Here is a 16359-nt window from a genome sequence, read left to right as displayed (position 1 = left end):
TGTCTCCTAGCATCCCTGAGTGCATTCTGCTCTGCCTTAGCCCACCCCACCTCCTCCTGAGGAGGGTCATCTCCAGCAGCGCTAACTCAAAAAGGAGTCAGGGTCAGGTCACAGGCATGGGACAGATGCTGATATATTCAATCGGTTATTCCTGGTTCTTCTCTTACAAAGTTAAGATGAGTTCGCTATGAAAATTTAGAAAAGTAAAGAATAACAAGAAGAATTAAAACAAATCTGAAATATCATGTCTCCAAAAAAATTAACATGTTAATAACTTTCTAGTTCTTTTACTTCACATACCAAGGCATTTTAAAATAGGGGATGTTTTTCATACTATTTTATAATTTTTTTTCTTCAAGTGAAAAACAATTTATAAACATATCCTAAGGTCCTTAAACATTTCCAAAACATGGTTTTTCAGAGCTATATACCGTTCCATCAAACAGACTTACTATACCACAGCTGTGATGGCACAAAGACAATGGAGAAACTTCCTACTATTCAAGAAGTGACTCGTAAGCCTTTATGTAACAACTTGGTAATAATTCTCTCAACAACCATTTTAAGTGCTTCCTGGATTGATCATTTGTTAAGAGAAGGAATTGGCCTGGCGGGTCTAAGGTGTTACAGAGGCCTCTGGGTACTCACGAGACGCCTGCCACTCCGAATCTTCTTTCCAGCTTTTATAAATCTGCTTGGTTTTCTCCTCGTCTATTTGTTTTAGTTCTTCATCTTGTGTTTTCTTCATGGATTCTTTCTTCTGTTTAAAAGAAAAAATAAAAACCAGAAACAAACACCAGTGATTAACTCTGGCAGTTTTCTGCGAGGAGGGATTAGAGGCAGGGGAGGAAGTGGTGGAGGGAGGAGGAAGGGGGAGGTGGGGGGAGGGGGAGGAGGCAGAGGGGCCAGGGGCACTGAGGGGCCTAGTTTCATTGTGACTCCCATTGGCCCCTGACTGGGCAGTTTGTTGTTGCAGGAAAAGCTTGGAGTCGGTGATACCTGAGGCTGACTCAGTCATGACCTAGCTATAGCACCTTAGGGACCATTACCAAACCTCTTTTAGGCTGTCTTTGCCTTAGCAGAATTAGAAAATTTAGAATATTTCATAAGGTTATAGTGAGGGTTAAATAATATTTTAAAAGTATCTTCCATAGTATATGAAACACATAGTATATGAGTCACAGTATATGACCCAATAAATATCCATTTTTCTCAAACACAGTGATGTAGGAATGACTTAGAGGCAGATAGGGCTAGGCAGGGAATGATAAGGGAAAAGCCCCAGAGTCAGGCTCCTACCCATCCCGAGAAAACAGAGATAAAACAGTAAAAACATAAAAAAATAAACTTGGCTCCCTAACTCCAAAATGTTAGGGAGTCTCCCCCCTTTAATGGCTACTAAGTAATCACAGAAACATGTCATTAAGGTGTTATCGATAGTCCCTGCTCAAACCAAGACCACACAAGAATCTCAAGGCCGTGGGCTCCCTGATTAGGCTGCAGAAATCCCAGATGTAGAGAAATGTTATGGAGATGTTAACCTGAGAAAAGGGAACACCTTGTTTGGGCTCATGATATTCATAAAACCATCTTGTTTGTCACTCTGATGGTTACAAGTCCGCCATGTTTGTTCCGAAGAGCCACCCTGATAGTGACATGCAATGTACCAAGTCCCCTGGTAAGGTTCCTATAACAGACAGACCCTACAAACCCTCAGCAACCCTGTCAGGACCCCTCTCACTCCTAGAGCTTCCTCTGTATCTCTGGTTAATAAACATCTGTCGCTTTGCTGGCTCTGTTGTCCGCACGAGAACCCAGCTCTCCCGTTTCAACAGCACTTACCAGGTTTCAGTTGAATTCCCTGAGGCAGTGTGTGAACACTGCAGTATCTGACCAGCTCCATAAAATAACAGTACATTTCTAGAGCAGTCTCAGCTGTATCTCCATGTGCCCTCAAACCAGTGTGTCTAAATATGTGGTGCTAGGGGCACCTGGGGGCTCAGTGGTTGGGCGTCTGCCTGCGGCTCAGGTCATGATTCCCAGGTCCTGGGATCCATTCCCACGGGCTCCCTGCGGGGAGCCGGCTGCTCCCTTTCCATCTACACTCCCAACCCCTGTTTGCCTGTTTGTCCTCTCTCTCTCTCTCTCTCTCTCTCTCAAAATAAATAAAATCTTTTTTAAAAATTATCTTAAAATGTGGTACTTACACATTTTTGATGACCCAAAAAGGAATATTTTGTTTACTATATATATAATATATATATATATATTTTTTTTACTAAACATCCTCTTTGAGAAAATATAAAATAAGAAACACAAGTCCTCCTTTAAAAGGAAATATGCTTTTTTTATTGTAAAACATACATAACATAAAAATTACTGTGTTAGCCATTTTGAAGTGAACAGCTCCGTGGCATTAAAGGAACTAGTTTTTAACTAAAGAGAAACACACACCAGATCACTTAGACCTAAAAAGTACTTTGTTGGGCAGCCCAGGTGGCTCAGCGGTTTAGCACCGCCTTCAGTCCAGGTCATGATCCTGGAGACCCGGTATCAAGTACCATGTTGGGCTTCCTGCATGGAGCCTGCTTCTCCCTCTGCCTGTCTCTGCCTCTCTCTCTCTCTGTGTCTCTCATGAATAAATAAATAAAATCTTTTTTTAAAAAAAGTACTTTGTTTATTTGGGTACTGCCTTTTGAGTGCTTATTAGAAAACAGAATTTAGCACTTGGTGAACTAAATAAAAGCCTTGGTCACCTCGATAAACAAGCTAAGAGGTTGTATAAAAGCCTGACTGACCATGCTTCGCTCTCCATCCTAAAAATGACAGTTTTTTTTTCTTTTATGTTTTCCCATAGTAAAAGACACTAAAGACACTCTTTCTGTTAAACTATTTCACCTCAACTAAAATATAAACCTTGATGTTGGGAAACTTGTTTTCAACCATTGTGGGAAGTCATAAATCACAGTTAATGTAAAAGCTGATAATTCATACACTGTATTTCATTTCAGATGTAACTGAACTTTTGTGTTCTTATTATTTTCAACTTTTGTGTATTTTTTTTCTTACTTTCTTTTTCTGCCTAGAGCTAAGCCCTCTTGGTTTACAATATTACAAAAACTAAAAAAACAGTTTTTGGTGTTTTAAGTGACTGTTAAAATTTGCTGTCACCTAACTGAAGCCATTTATAAACCTGAAATACATAAAAAGTACTGCTAGCAATTTCTAAGTTTAAACATAAAAAAACTTAAAAGTGGAACTTTGTTCAACTTCCACATGAATATTTTAAAATGATTTAAAATGATTAGAATAGAGCTATAACATTAAACCATGACAGCATGAATATTGTTGCTTAGGAAAAGCAAAAAGTTTACAAAGTGACTCCACTGAAGGAGAAATATTCAGTACCTAATAATGTAGGTGGTATGTGGTTGATGACAATCAAATGTTGGGGAGTGCTACAGCAAGTAAATCATATTCCTTTTTAACCTGCAGTATCATTCTGTATGGGGAACAGAAGGAAAGAAAACAAATTAACGAGTTTCACAGAGTAATGGATGAGATGAGCCCTGACAACTACATTTATTCCAAGAAGCTGGAAAACTTAAGGACTTTGTCATGAGTTTCTCTAAGAATTCCTCCAGAAAATTTACTTTGAACAAAATCTTTACAGATTGGTCTTTACATCCGCTGCTTAGGAAACCAAACCACCAATTCCTTTTTAGAAATGTTTGCAGGAAGCATGTAGGTCCAGGATGGTATGGTGAGCTAAGCATGGGAAAGTCAGGTGAGGGGTTGAAGGAGCAGCAAAGCTGAGGATGGACCCTGGTCCAAACAGCCACTGACTGAGGTTTAAACACAGGGATGGGTAGTTTGATGTCAAAACATCTCCCACAGAAAGCCTCCCATCCCAGCCTGTAATAGAAATAGTTCCCTCCAGTTTCCTCATTAGATCCTCTCCACTGCCTACAAAATTGGAAGGCTCTGTTTTATTCTTTGTTCTATAGAGAAGATGGGTGAGTGATCTATCTGTTCATCCATTCTCTTGAGTTCCCATATAATATTTTTTTAAGATTTTGTTTATTGATTGATGAGACACACAGAGAGGCAGACACACAGGCAGAGGGAGAAGCAGGCTCCCTAAGGGGAGCCCAAAGCATGACTTGATCCCAGGACCCCGGGATCACAACCCGAGCCAAAGGCAGACACTCAACCACTGAGTCACCCAGGCGTCCCTATAATTTCTTAAGTTAGAAAAGAAATGCATTGGTCCATGGCTATGGCCATTCTCCTGAGAGAGTGTAAAGACAGATGAAAATCTGCCTATCTCATAACTAAAAATGCTTGATAACCACTGGTCTAGTCTACCCCCCTTATTTTGGAGACAAAAAAGCCCAGGTCCTCTTCTCTTTTCCATCAAGACTCACTCTCTAGATGATCTCATCTTTCATCATGGCTTGACAGAACACCAAGATCCCAGGGTCTGCATGATTTCCCTACAGGGGTCTCCATGATTTCTCAGCTCTAGTCTCCCTTCTCTTTCACCGACATCTCTGCCATTCCCTGACCATGTCCAGCGAGCCTTCATACTTGCTGTTGCCTCTGCCTGGAACATAATTTCCCCTTGCGATCCGCATAGCTCCCTCCCTCATTCCTTCAGGTCTCTACTCTGATAGTGCCTTCTCAGAGTAGCCTTCTCTGACCACCTCTATAAAAAGCCAATTCCCAACGTCCCAGCATTCCTCAGCTCCTTCATCCTGCACTATTTTTCTCCACAGAGCTTATGATCATCTGACTTCATAGATGTGTTTGTTGTCTGTCTCCCTCATTGAATACAGGCTTCCTGAGGGCAGGGATTTTATGCTTTGCTGTGTTTGTAGTCCCTGTAACAGTGCCTAGCACATAGGAGAAACTCAACAGACAGTTGGTTGAATAAACATATAAACCCTTTGTCTTTCTATCATTTAAGATGAAATTTTGAACACAAAATTTCAGATTTACTGAAATTTTCCTTTAGATGCTTTATTGCTGCTGTTTTAGAAAGGTACCTATTATGCCAGCAGTATGCACACTGGACTACACTGCAAAAATTCATCATAGTTTCACTAAGTCTCCATGCAAACTATCCCAGTTCATGCACATCCCTGCAGACCAGTCAGGGAATCGATGGCACTGTCTGCTGGAACAGAGGCCTCCACCATGGCTCCATCTCAGGTCTGTAGTCACTCAGAACCTTCTCTTCACAGTCTCATATCTTATACTACTTTTTCAAACTTTCTGCAGGTCAAATCCTACGATGGTCTCCAACTGCCTGTCATGCCCCATTTATCATGAGGCATGGTCAATGCAATGGGCCAATGGTCATGGCCTAGCATGGTGGAGGAAACACCATGCCCTATAAACTGTATCTATAGGGAGAATGATACCTGGATGGATGTGTGAGAGGAGAGATTTGAGTGCCCAAGGAGCTCCTGGCACAGTGGGCCTGGATGGCACAAGAGGCTGCTCATCGGAAAGGGTCAACCTCCCAGAAACAAGGAACACACAAAGAACTTAATATGAATTCAGATTTCTGCCAAGCTAAATGCTTCGTTTATTGCTCTCTGAAATCAGTGTTCCCTCCGTGTTCACTGTAGCCCAGGATGTTGTCTGTTTTAGATCTTCTGTGAGGAGTTTAGCAGATATGTCTTGGCAGCTGTTCTTTCCACAATCCTCAAGACTTTTGCAACTCCAGACAAACAGGTAAAAATGAATAGCTATGTTCACAAGCTTTTAAAGACAGATTTCACATTCTGCTGCTTTCATTTCTGCATGAGACTAATATAGCAGTTTGTGAAATATTAGTGGAAATGGCTATGAATTTAGCCCCGTGAAGACAGAATTTAAGTCTTTACCTGGTGAAATCCATATGCCTTCATACGATTGATAGAATCTGCCAACATTTGTTGAATATTTCTTGAGGAACTGGAGAGTGACTAAAAATTAAATGAAACACATTTTTATACCATTTAGAGCTACAATGTAATTTCAGCAGATAATCTGTTAATGCTTCCCTGGACTCAATGTCCCTTAACCTGCTTCCCCCCATAGGTAGAGGCACCAACGTGTCCCTCCAGCACCTGAGTTCCTGAGCGGTAATGACTGAGGCAGTAGGTATGTGAAGCCTCAGCTTCCCTACTCAGTAGGGACCCTGAGGTGGTTTGGTCATGATGAGTGGGTTTCTGTATTTTGTTCCCAGCTGGCCCCAGGGCCCCTGAATGACTTCAAGACATCACCATTATCCCTTCATTTAAATTCTCTTTTTCTCTCTATCCCTGCTCTATGTCATCCCGTTTTAGGTCAGATCAGAGAAACACTTAGTCGCTGCCATCTCACTGCATATGCCTCGCTCCCTGGCTAGGACCAGAAGCATGACTGGTGCCTGCCTGTGAGCCAGCCCATATTCCCTGCCTGGTTGCACTCCCTCTCCATCCCTGTTAGCCAGCCCAGTGTCTGGGTTACTACTGCTGGAGAGATGGATTTCCCAGGAGGCAATTTCTGACCATGGGGTTCCCAGATCCATCGCCTGGATTCCCTAGTGTCACTCCTGCCCGCCACATGCCAACTGCTCTGGCATTGCAACAGAGCTGGCATATCACACCGAGTGCCTCTGTAGACCAGGTCAGCTACCCGTGACCCCCTCACTCTGGCCCTGGCCTGAGTGCAGAGTCTGGGCCAAGTCCCAGCATGAAAAGCCACATGCCCTAGACAGCTTAATAGAGCCACCTGCACCTTTATTACCAGGATTTATGTGTCTTGTGACTGAACACTCACTCCTGAATTTTGGTATCGTTCAGAAAATGTCGGTACATTTACTTACCAAGATTCAGTGTGGAGCACAGAGGATACTGTAGAGTCATTACTATTTTGCCCTCTTTTCCACAGTAGCTACACTGCATTTCCCAGCTGCCCTAGCAGTTAGGTGTGCCCAGGGGAATAAGTTATCTCTGATATAATGTAAGTAAAAACTGGTATTTGCCACTTTTATTCTAGCCCTTAAAACCTCCTTCACACATGCCTCTAGGCCACTTCCTCCTTCCTCTGGGCTAGAATGGTGATCACAGTCACACTGCTGCTGAAGACAGGAAAGCCATCAAAAGCCTGAGTCCCTACTTGACTCTACAGAGGGGAGTGAACCTCTCCCTCCTGAACCAGAACCCATCCTGGATGTTTTAAGGGAGAAAGATGAACTTCCATTGTGTTTGACCATTGCATTTTTGGGCTATTTGTTACAAAAGTTTCATTCATCTTAGTTAATAAAACTGGCCACAGCAATTGCTGGTGGCACCCTTAAAATCCTCTGCTGGGATTTCTTACTATTAATGTTACTTCCACTGATGGCCACTAGTCACTGAAGGCCCAGTATGATGAGGCACTGTGTTAGTGTGATAAATAAAATCACTAAATGTGATTTTATTCCTCACAACATCTCTGATGGATCGGTAACACAGTGCCCAATTATCAGAGGAAGAAACTGAATCTCAGAGGAGCTGTGTACCTTGCAGCCATCACACAGCTGGCTTGAGTTTATACTTTTCCACTATATCAACACTGTAATGATAGGAAATGAGTTGTAGATCAAGTTTCTTTATGTGGGATGCCTGGGTGGCTCAGTGGTTGAGCATCTGTCTTCCGCCCAGGTTGTGATCCTGGGGTCCTGGGATCGAGTCCCATATTGGGCTCCCTTCATGGAGTCTGCTTCTCCTTCTGCCTGTGTCTGTGTCTCTCTGTGTCTCTCATGAATAAATAAATAAATATTTTTTTTTTTAAAAAGTTTCATTATGCTTATTTCTTGGCAAAATAATAGATCCTATAGGTTTCACAACTGCAACCTACCATATTCTGACTTGCTGTTTATTTTAATATTATAAAAGGATACATAATTGCTTTGCATCCAAAACAGTACAGTAGGGGCTCCTGGGTGGCTCAGTCAGTTAAGCAGCTGCCTTGGCTCAGGTCATGTCTCAAGGTCCTGGGATCGAGCCCCACATCAGGCTCCCTGCTCAGGGGGGAGCCTGCCCCTCCCTCTCCCTCTGCCTGCCACTCTGCCTACTTGTGTGTGCTCCCTCTCTGTCAAATAAATAAATAAAATCTTAAAACAAACAAATAAACTACAGTAACCATTCTAATTCATCCTAATTTATGAACGGGTCAGAATTGTTCCAATAGGTTCTGTGTATATCTGTTTAAAAAGGGCTTTGACTTGCAGTCTCTGAATAAATTTCCACCATAAGGAATGTGAGCTTTAAAAACAGGCTCACTCTCCCTTTCTTCAATAATATAAGATGTGTGGGGCATCATTTTGCAAAAAGGATCAGTTTCTGCTATGTTGAAAATTAGGCAGGTAACCCCCCACCCTTGCCTCCTCAAGCATTGTAGATTAAATTTCCAGCTACAGTAGCTACACACTCAGCCTCTCCACTGGCTTGTCACAGGACCTGGACACATGCAGCCAGCAGAGCTTGGGACCAATGATTTGCCAGTGGCACCTCCACCACGCTCAGCCTTTCAGCTCTCAACAAAGTCTCAGTTGTCTCCTGAATTAGCATCAGACTAACAGGCATCTGACACGTCTCTTCTAACATATATTCTACTTTGCCAAATGTTTTTCCTCCTATCACATGCCAATTACTGTCACAGATATAACACTTCACATGTACTCTGAGTTCTTTGTCCCATAGAATTATTTGTTCAACTGAATGATTCATCCTATACACACATACAACACTATTTTCTCAACATTTGCTTTTTTTTATGATCTTAATTTTTTTCTATCACCAAGGGCAAGCTACCCCAAGATGGACCACTTTGGCATGCAGATTCTTGTTGAGTTAAAAGTTATCAACCCACAATGTATTCAGGAAAAGCTCTTTAACTCCTCACCTGCAAATGCCTAAAAGAATTTAGACAGAGGACCTGCTCCAGAAAGAGAACCATTGCTACAGACAACTACATCATACTGCGAATGAGATACAGCAGAAACGAAGAACCCAGCCAAGCCTGTCTGATCAAAGTCCCCTATGTCCCATTCTTTCTGAGTGGACCAGTAAACATTTGTTCACCAAACATTCACTCCTTTTCACTTCCTGTGAACTGCATTCCTTCCCTTTAAGTCCCAGACCCCTAGCCTCTTTCTCTTTAGTTCAGGATGATACATATATCTTATTTTACTTGACTATCTTTGGAATTTCCGTGTATGTGGGTTTCCCATACATATGAAATTAAATTTGATTTTCTCCTGTTAATCTATCTTGTGTCAATTTGATTCTTAGCCTGGCCTGGAGGACCTTGAAAGACAGGAAATTTTTCCTCCCTGATGCCAGCATTTCAACATTCTCGCTGCTTTTGCACTTATCAGAAATGATGAGGTTATTAATATTCTTATTAAGATAATCCAAAACTAAGCACAGACACACTAACCAGACGATGAAATGGATGTGACGCTGGGGATGAAGGAAAGACTATGACCATCGGCACCATCTGCTGGTGCCAGTCAGAGTTGCCTTCCTTTCTTTGTCCGAAGTTTGAGGTTCTGTTTTCAGTATACCAAAGCTCAAAGCTGGTTCTTGAGTAGAAGAGTGAGCATAAATGATTTCAATTAGTTTAGCAACCACCCAGTTAACAATCGCCCAGTACGTCTTCTGAAGCACTTCTATACATCTAAAATATATTGCACACTCTAAAACTATCCACATATACTAAGAACCACATTTGTAAAAATTCTAATTTTCAATGTGCGCCAAGATCTGCCATTATTCCAAAGTGCTAAAATAATATGGAAAACTAATCAACACTTGTATAGATTAGGTTCATTCAGACACATTTACATGTTCGTTCTACAAATCCATGGGACACAAGTTCAGTGTAATAGACAAAAAATAGTATGATCCCAAAGAGATTTCCTTTATTAAAAAACAAAACAAGATTATTGGCTCAAAAAGTGATGATTAATGATGTCAATATCAAATGGAGATAACCTCAGGGATGCTGTTGCCACTCTGAGCATTCCCAGAATGAAGATGGAGAGGTTTCCTAGATTGCGTACCAGGCCCCCTCTGAAATTTTCATATGCTGCTGTGTTCCAGGAAATATACTCTTTAGTTATTCCTGTTTGTAATGAGAAAGAGAGGAAAACTCCCACCTACCTGCATGATTTCAAAGTGCTTTCAAGTCCAATATATCATTTGACCCTCATTATCAACCCTATAAGACTGTCAAGGTACTGTCCCTTTACCAAAGAGGTAAACTGACCTACTAATATGGAGGAAATCAGACACTGAAGGCCGTGTCTACAGCTTGCTCCTTCATGGGGTGTTCCGGAGAGAACATACATTTGCTCTCATGCATACAAGCCTCTGCAGCCACCTCCCAATTGCTACACTATAGATGCTTTGGTAGCTGCTGAAACTCTGTGGGCACAGTTAAAGCAATCTTACCTGCTTCATATTTTGTTTATTTAAAAATAAAAACTGCCACAATATTTATACAAAAACTCCACAAAATAAAGTGAAAATTTGAAAGCCAGTGCCATCAAGAGCTAGTGGACTTTCTACAGATGCCGAGTCAGAATGGTCCCCTCTAGTCAATGCAGGACCAATTAGATCTGGGAGTGGAGCCCATCGGTATTGACCAAAGGGTATATGGTGTGTGTGTGTGTGTGTGTGTGTGTGTGTGTGTGTCTGTATAATAAGTATATATTAATTATCATTAAACTTAAAAGTATGACAGTTCAAATTTATATAAGCGACTGGATTATCAAAAGATGCTATAGCAACATCAGTATTACATGATTACAAATTATATTTCCCCCAGAGACTATGTGTCCTATAAGGATTATTCTAATTATATTTACTTTTTTTAAGATTTTATTTATTTATTTATTCATAAGAAACACAGAGAGAGAGAGAGAGAGAGAGAGAGAGGCAGAGACACAGGCAGAGAGAGAAGCAGGCTCCATGCAAGGGAGCCTGACATGGGACTCGATCCCTGGGTCTCCAGGATCAGGCCCTGGACTAAAGGCGGTGCTAAACCACTGAGCCCACCCAGGCTGCCCCTTATATTCATTTTTAAAATGTGATTTGAAAAATAATTTGTTCTGGCTTTTAATTTAATATTCACTCTGTTTAAAGTCAGGCTATGCAATTTTATTAATTCAAAATAAACCAGAAAGCTCCAATAAACAGAAAAATTTTAGCACCCAATTTTTATAGTGAAAATGAAAATGATGAATTAACAGATTAAAACCAAGAATTTACTTTTGAAAACAGAATAGTAGGGTAAGTATTTAGCTATCCTGTTCTTACACCTCTTACATCCATGGTATTCCTTAATGGACCACAGGTTAGAATAATAACCTTCATGAAGGCAAAAGAGCACGTCAGCTTAATTCACTGATATCCAGGGCCTCAGCAAATAGAAAAGTGACTGGTATTTAGTAAAGGGCTTCAGTAATATTTGGTGCATAAATGAACTCACCATAAATTCACAAAATACTTTCTCAATCATTAAAAAATATTCTACCTTGTTTTAATATTAAAATTCTCTGAAAATCAATGGCCTGTAACTCACCTAGTTCATTAATCAGGTTACTGGAATAATCAGATCATCCTATTTCCAGCCATTTTAAACAAAATTTCCCAATGATGACTATAATATTAAGCATTTGAGCATACTGAGATTTAGCTTTTTCTTTCTAGAATAGTAAGAGAGGAGAATAATGAAACTGCCTTGATAAAGTTACAAAGGGAGAATAATATAGAGTGGAGATACCTTCCAAAAGCCAATAGACTAACAAGATGAAAAACAGAACAATCAATTTTACTGGTGAAAATATGGTACATAGTCCCTATGGAATGATTTTTCTCTAACATGAATTAGGACAATGGAGACCTAGGGAGTCCTTTCCCTATTTGCTAACACTGTTCCTAGTAAAATTTCTGCACAGGGACTACTGTGTAGCCTGTACAGCAGACTCTAATGTGGTGTGTTGTTTTATGGTACATCTTTAAATAACACATTGTCTGAGTTTATTTTACACAGATTAGAGCAACGAACTGTCATACTGGATGAACATCTGTCCACTTCCACTGGAACTCTCAAAGCAATGTGCAAACAGCAGCACTGGGCAGGGACAGGCTCAGAAAATCAGATAATGCAGAACTGGTAAGGGCTGTTAGGGCAAAGCATTTCAGATGTGAAAGAGTTTCAAAGGCCACCCTCACTGTCTCACCAGGAACACACCTGATATATGTTCCATGAAAAACGAAAAGAAGATAATAAGCAAGGGAAATAAAGTAATCATTCAATATAAAGTGTAAGGATAAAGTAATAAAGGACTGTTGAGAGAATAGACAGAGTCTTAAAAGCATGATGGTTGTGGGAAGTCTTGGCACATAGGAATAGAGGAACCTAACTATAAGTGATAGAAAGTAATATTTATATCATACATAATACCATATAAAGCACTTCAGTATTTATTGCTTCATTTGGATTGTTCTCATATCCAACCCAGTGATATGTAGTAGCTATTATAACCGCTATTGTTTAGGTAAGGAAATGGAGCCCCGGACAGGTTAAATGAGTCAGCAGGACCTCATGTATCTGGACTCAGGATTCCATGATTTCTTCTTGGCACACTACTTCTAGTGAGTTGGATGAGTGAATTACTGTAAACATCATGCAAAATAAAGTTGTGTTACTAACTTTGTACTGTGCAATTCTCAAGACTAGAAATGTTTTTCTCTCTTGTCATTTACTTTATATTAACCATTTTATACAACATAGTGCTTTTAAAAACATAGCAGCTTAAATGGCGTCTAAGGCTCTAGGACTTTGTAATTCTATCTTATACAAAATGTTATTCTAGGGGATCCCTGGGTGGCTCAGCAGTTTGGCACTGCCTTCGGCCCAAGGCGTAATCCTGGAGTCCCGGGATCAAATCCCACATCGGGCTCCCTGTGTGGAGTCAGCTTCTCCCTCTGCCTTTCTCTGCCAATCTCTCTGTGTGTGTGTGTGTGTGTGTGTGTGTGTCTCATGAATAAATAAAAATCTTTTTTTTAATTTATTTTTATTTTTTTAAAGATTTTATTTATTTATTCATGATAGTCACACAGAGACAGAGAGGCAGAGACACAGGGCAGAGGGAGAAGCAGGCTCCATGCAGGGAGCCCGACGTGGGATTCGATCCCGGGTCTCCAGGATCGCGCCCCGGGCCAAAGGCAGGCACCAAACCGCTGCGCCACCCAGGGATCCCGAATAAATAAAAATCTTTTAAAAAAATGTTATTCTATAGACTACCATGAAATTCTATTACAGTTACACGGAAACTACTTGGGTAATCGTGTAACTTTCCAATTACGGCTCTACTTTGGAATTAATAAAATGAGCACAACAAATCCCCCCAATACTTTGTCTCTCACAACAACAACATTAAAATGCTTCCTGCAGGTATATGAGAGGGAAATATACATCAACGGACACAGTTATAGGTTTGGGATTATCTCTCAGTTTCCTTCACATCGGTTGAAAAGAAAGCCACAAGGGCCCAAAATGGTGTCATTTATGTTGAAGCTCCAAGTCAGTAAACTAAGACTTAATACCTAACCTAACTGCACTTTCAACTCCCCAGAAATGTGACCTTTCAACAGCCCACATGGGAATTTCCTGGTCAGCATGAGGAATTTTACTGATAGACCACTTCTGTTCCTCTTAGGAGGGCAACCTTGCCTAAAACAATGGATTCTTTGCTACTCATTTCCTTTTCTCCAGTCCCTCTCTAACTCTCCTTTTTGATAGCCCTTTGGAGTTCCCCTCTATTTGCTAAATGCTGTCCAATTCATGAACCAATTAATAAAGGCAGTTAGATCTTCAAAAATTGCTCAATTTTACTTTTTGTTATTTGACACATCCAGTTCAATCCTTAAAATTCTAGTTTGCATTTCAGGAATACATTTTTCCATTCTGTTTGCACTGGGGCTTCTTATTATAAATGTGAACCCAATTCCCTTCAGGGCTTGATGATATGACTGTCTGCAGATAAGAGCCAGGCAACGCCAACATGGTCCTACCATGCCCATGGTTCCACCACCACCTACTCCGGGGTGGGGTGCAGACTCCTCCACCCTGCCTACTCAGCTAGCTTTAGTCCTCACCTCCGATTAAATAACCTAAGGAACCGTGATTTAGTATTACAGTTCACTCCTTACAAAAAGCACAAACCACATATATAACGCAAGACTTTGATTGCTCTACAAGTAGCACCTGGAGAAGAACAGGAGTCCAAAAACAACTCAGCATATTCTGTTCTATTCTTTCAAAGAAGTGGTCCTGATCTTAGTATCTTGCCTCTGAGTCTCTCCTTTTTAAAATCTGGTTTTAGACAACTGTTGGTTTCTGAGTAGAGAGCAAGCTTAACTTTTTGGTTCGGAGGGGATGTATGGAAGAAACCTGAGTGGAAGTCTCTCGTCATGTCTGAAAGTAGTTTTACAGAGTGTTCCTTCACTACTATTTACTAATGGGAACACAAAGCTGTGAGTTAGAATAACACTTATAAATATAACTGACTACCACCACAATGTCAATGTCAAGTTTACAATAAGAATGTACATTTTAGTAGCATGTTTTTGTTTTCATTTTGTTATAGTAAAATGCCAGATTTAAAAACCTATCAGCCCTGTGCATGAGTGCAAAGCAGTGGTAGAGAGGGGAGAGGTGTCATCACAAACTCTACTTCTTTAAAGATAAGAAGAGGAGGAATCTTGTTAAAGGCATTTTAATCTATGAGCTTCAAGGTCTTTTTTTTTTTAAAGGAATGCTTTGAATCCCAGATGTTTGTGTTCTAATTTTTTTAATCTTCTATTTTGCAGTATGGTCCACTCTGAAGGCCATTTCTACAAAAATAACAAGTAATTCTCTGGAGATAAAATCTACAAGTGAGCAGATACAGTTTTACTCAAGGTCCCCTTAGGACAAGAATGGTCAGTCTACTGATTAATGAGTTCCCAGCCTACAAATTACATATAAACACAGAAACACAAAGGGGCTTATCTTTGAATTAGCATAATCTGCCAGCTTCTGGATCACACTGAGAACTGTTCTGTTCTCCTCCAAATTCTCTTACATTAAGAATGGGGAAAACGAGTGCATCGAGAAGGCTGTCCATATCCAGGGTCCTTGAGATCTCCACTCCACTTCAGGGTACTTCTAGTTATACCTGAAACCCCTGGAATGGAAAGTCCCGCACAGTGCATCATCTGTCACCTTCTCTGGCTCCTGTTAACTTCCCCTTACACTTGCCTTGGCCTGGGAACGGTGTCTGCCTCCCAACCTGCCTGTCTCAGAGCCTGGCTGGGTGACAGACAGCCAGATCCCGATATTCACCATCACCTCCAGTTCAGGGACAGGCTCCCGGGAACACTAAGTGTCCAACCATGATCCACTGAGAACCATGACATTCTCACTAAATATCAATCAGGGCATCATTTCTGAGTTTCCCAAGCACTATCACCACTGCCAAAAATAAGGACAGGGCAGGTATTTTGTAGGAGGCAATAGCTTTTCAGAATAAGAACCATACACACTCAGCTCTAATCCAGTCATCATCTCAGCCTCATCTCAGACTGCACAAACCATGGAGCCTCCCTGGTCTCCAACTATTCATCTGAAAAATGAACAGGACGAAGGCTGGGCTCATGATAAAAAGAGCATACCACTGAAGAACTTGCTGCTTGCATCAGATGATATGGGGCAAACATCATGTTTATACATGTCCTCAGTTTCCTTTGTAAAGAAACAAAGGAGTTTCTTTGGAGGAATGGATTCCTTACGGGGTACTGCCCAGAGCCCCACAGCCACCTCTGAGGGCTGAAGCCTCCACCCAGACAAGAGGTCTTCCCCATGTCAGTGGTACGGTTTCACAGTATGTGGCACTTAATCGGGCAGTCTTACCTTTGGCTATCTATTTGTTAAAATGAACATGTTAAATCAACATAAGTATACTATTTCAAAAAAATATTTTTCATAAAGATTATCCTGAATGTGTAGAAAACTGTTCTGATCCAAGTATTCTAAGCCCTGAAGTGGGGATGAAACAACTCTTCTCAAAACCCCCAAATTTGTTTCTCACTGCTCAAAGTGTTGAAACAATTTCTTTACCCTTATACTTGGGGCAAATCTTTCATTATTCTATAAGAGATCTCTTTGGATGAATCCATCTGCTAATGAAGATATACAAATGAATCATTATTATAATGGTATAAAATAATCCAAAGGTAAACCTCACTCCTGATTCTATCATGAGTGATTGGACAGTTAGGTAGTCAG

General features: G+C 40.8%; 1 protein-coding gene across 6 annotated transcripts in view; it reads right to left on the bottom strand.

The window, feature by feature from the left end:
- SH2D4A (SH2 domain containing 4A) overlaps positions 1-16359 on the bottom strand; it is a 71107-nt gene that overhangs the window by 29070 nt on the left and 25678 nt on the right. For 5 of the 6 annotated variants that reach the window (XM_038559860.1, XM_038559861.1, XM_038559859.1 and 2 more), the window contains exons 5-6: positions 5895-5975; positions 649-760 (exon numbers count right to left, since the gene is read on the bottom strand). In XM_038559860.1, coding sequence (XP_038415788.1) covers positions 649-760; positions 5895-5975 — 193 coding nt within the window. The remainder of the gene's footprint in view (positions 1-648; positions 761-5894; positions 5976-16359) is intronic. The other variant, XM_038559862.1, reaches the window with a different exon arrangement.

This window comes from Canis lupus, chromosome 16 (assembly GCF_011100685.1).
Source record: "Canis lupus familiaris isolate Mischka breed German Shepherd chromosome 16, alternate assembly UU_Cfam_GSD_1.0, whole genome shotgun sequence".
NCBI classification, from domain to species: Eukaryota; Metazoa; Chordata; class Mammalia; order Carnivora; family Canidae; genus Canis; species Canis lupus.
The sequence above is the reverse complement of the archived record's forward strand: the minus strand, read 5'-3'. Positions and strand labels throughout refer to the sequence as shown.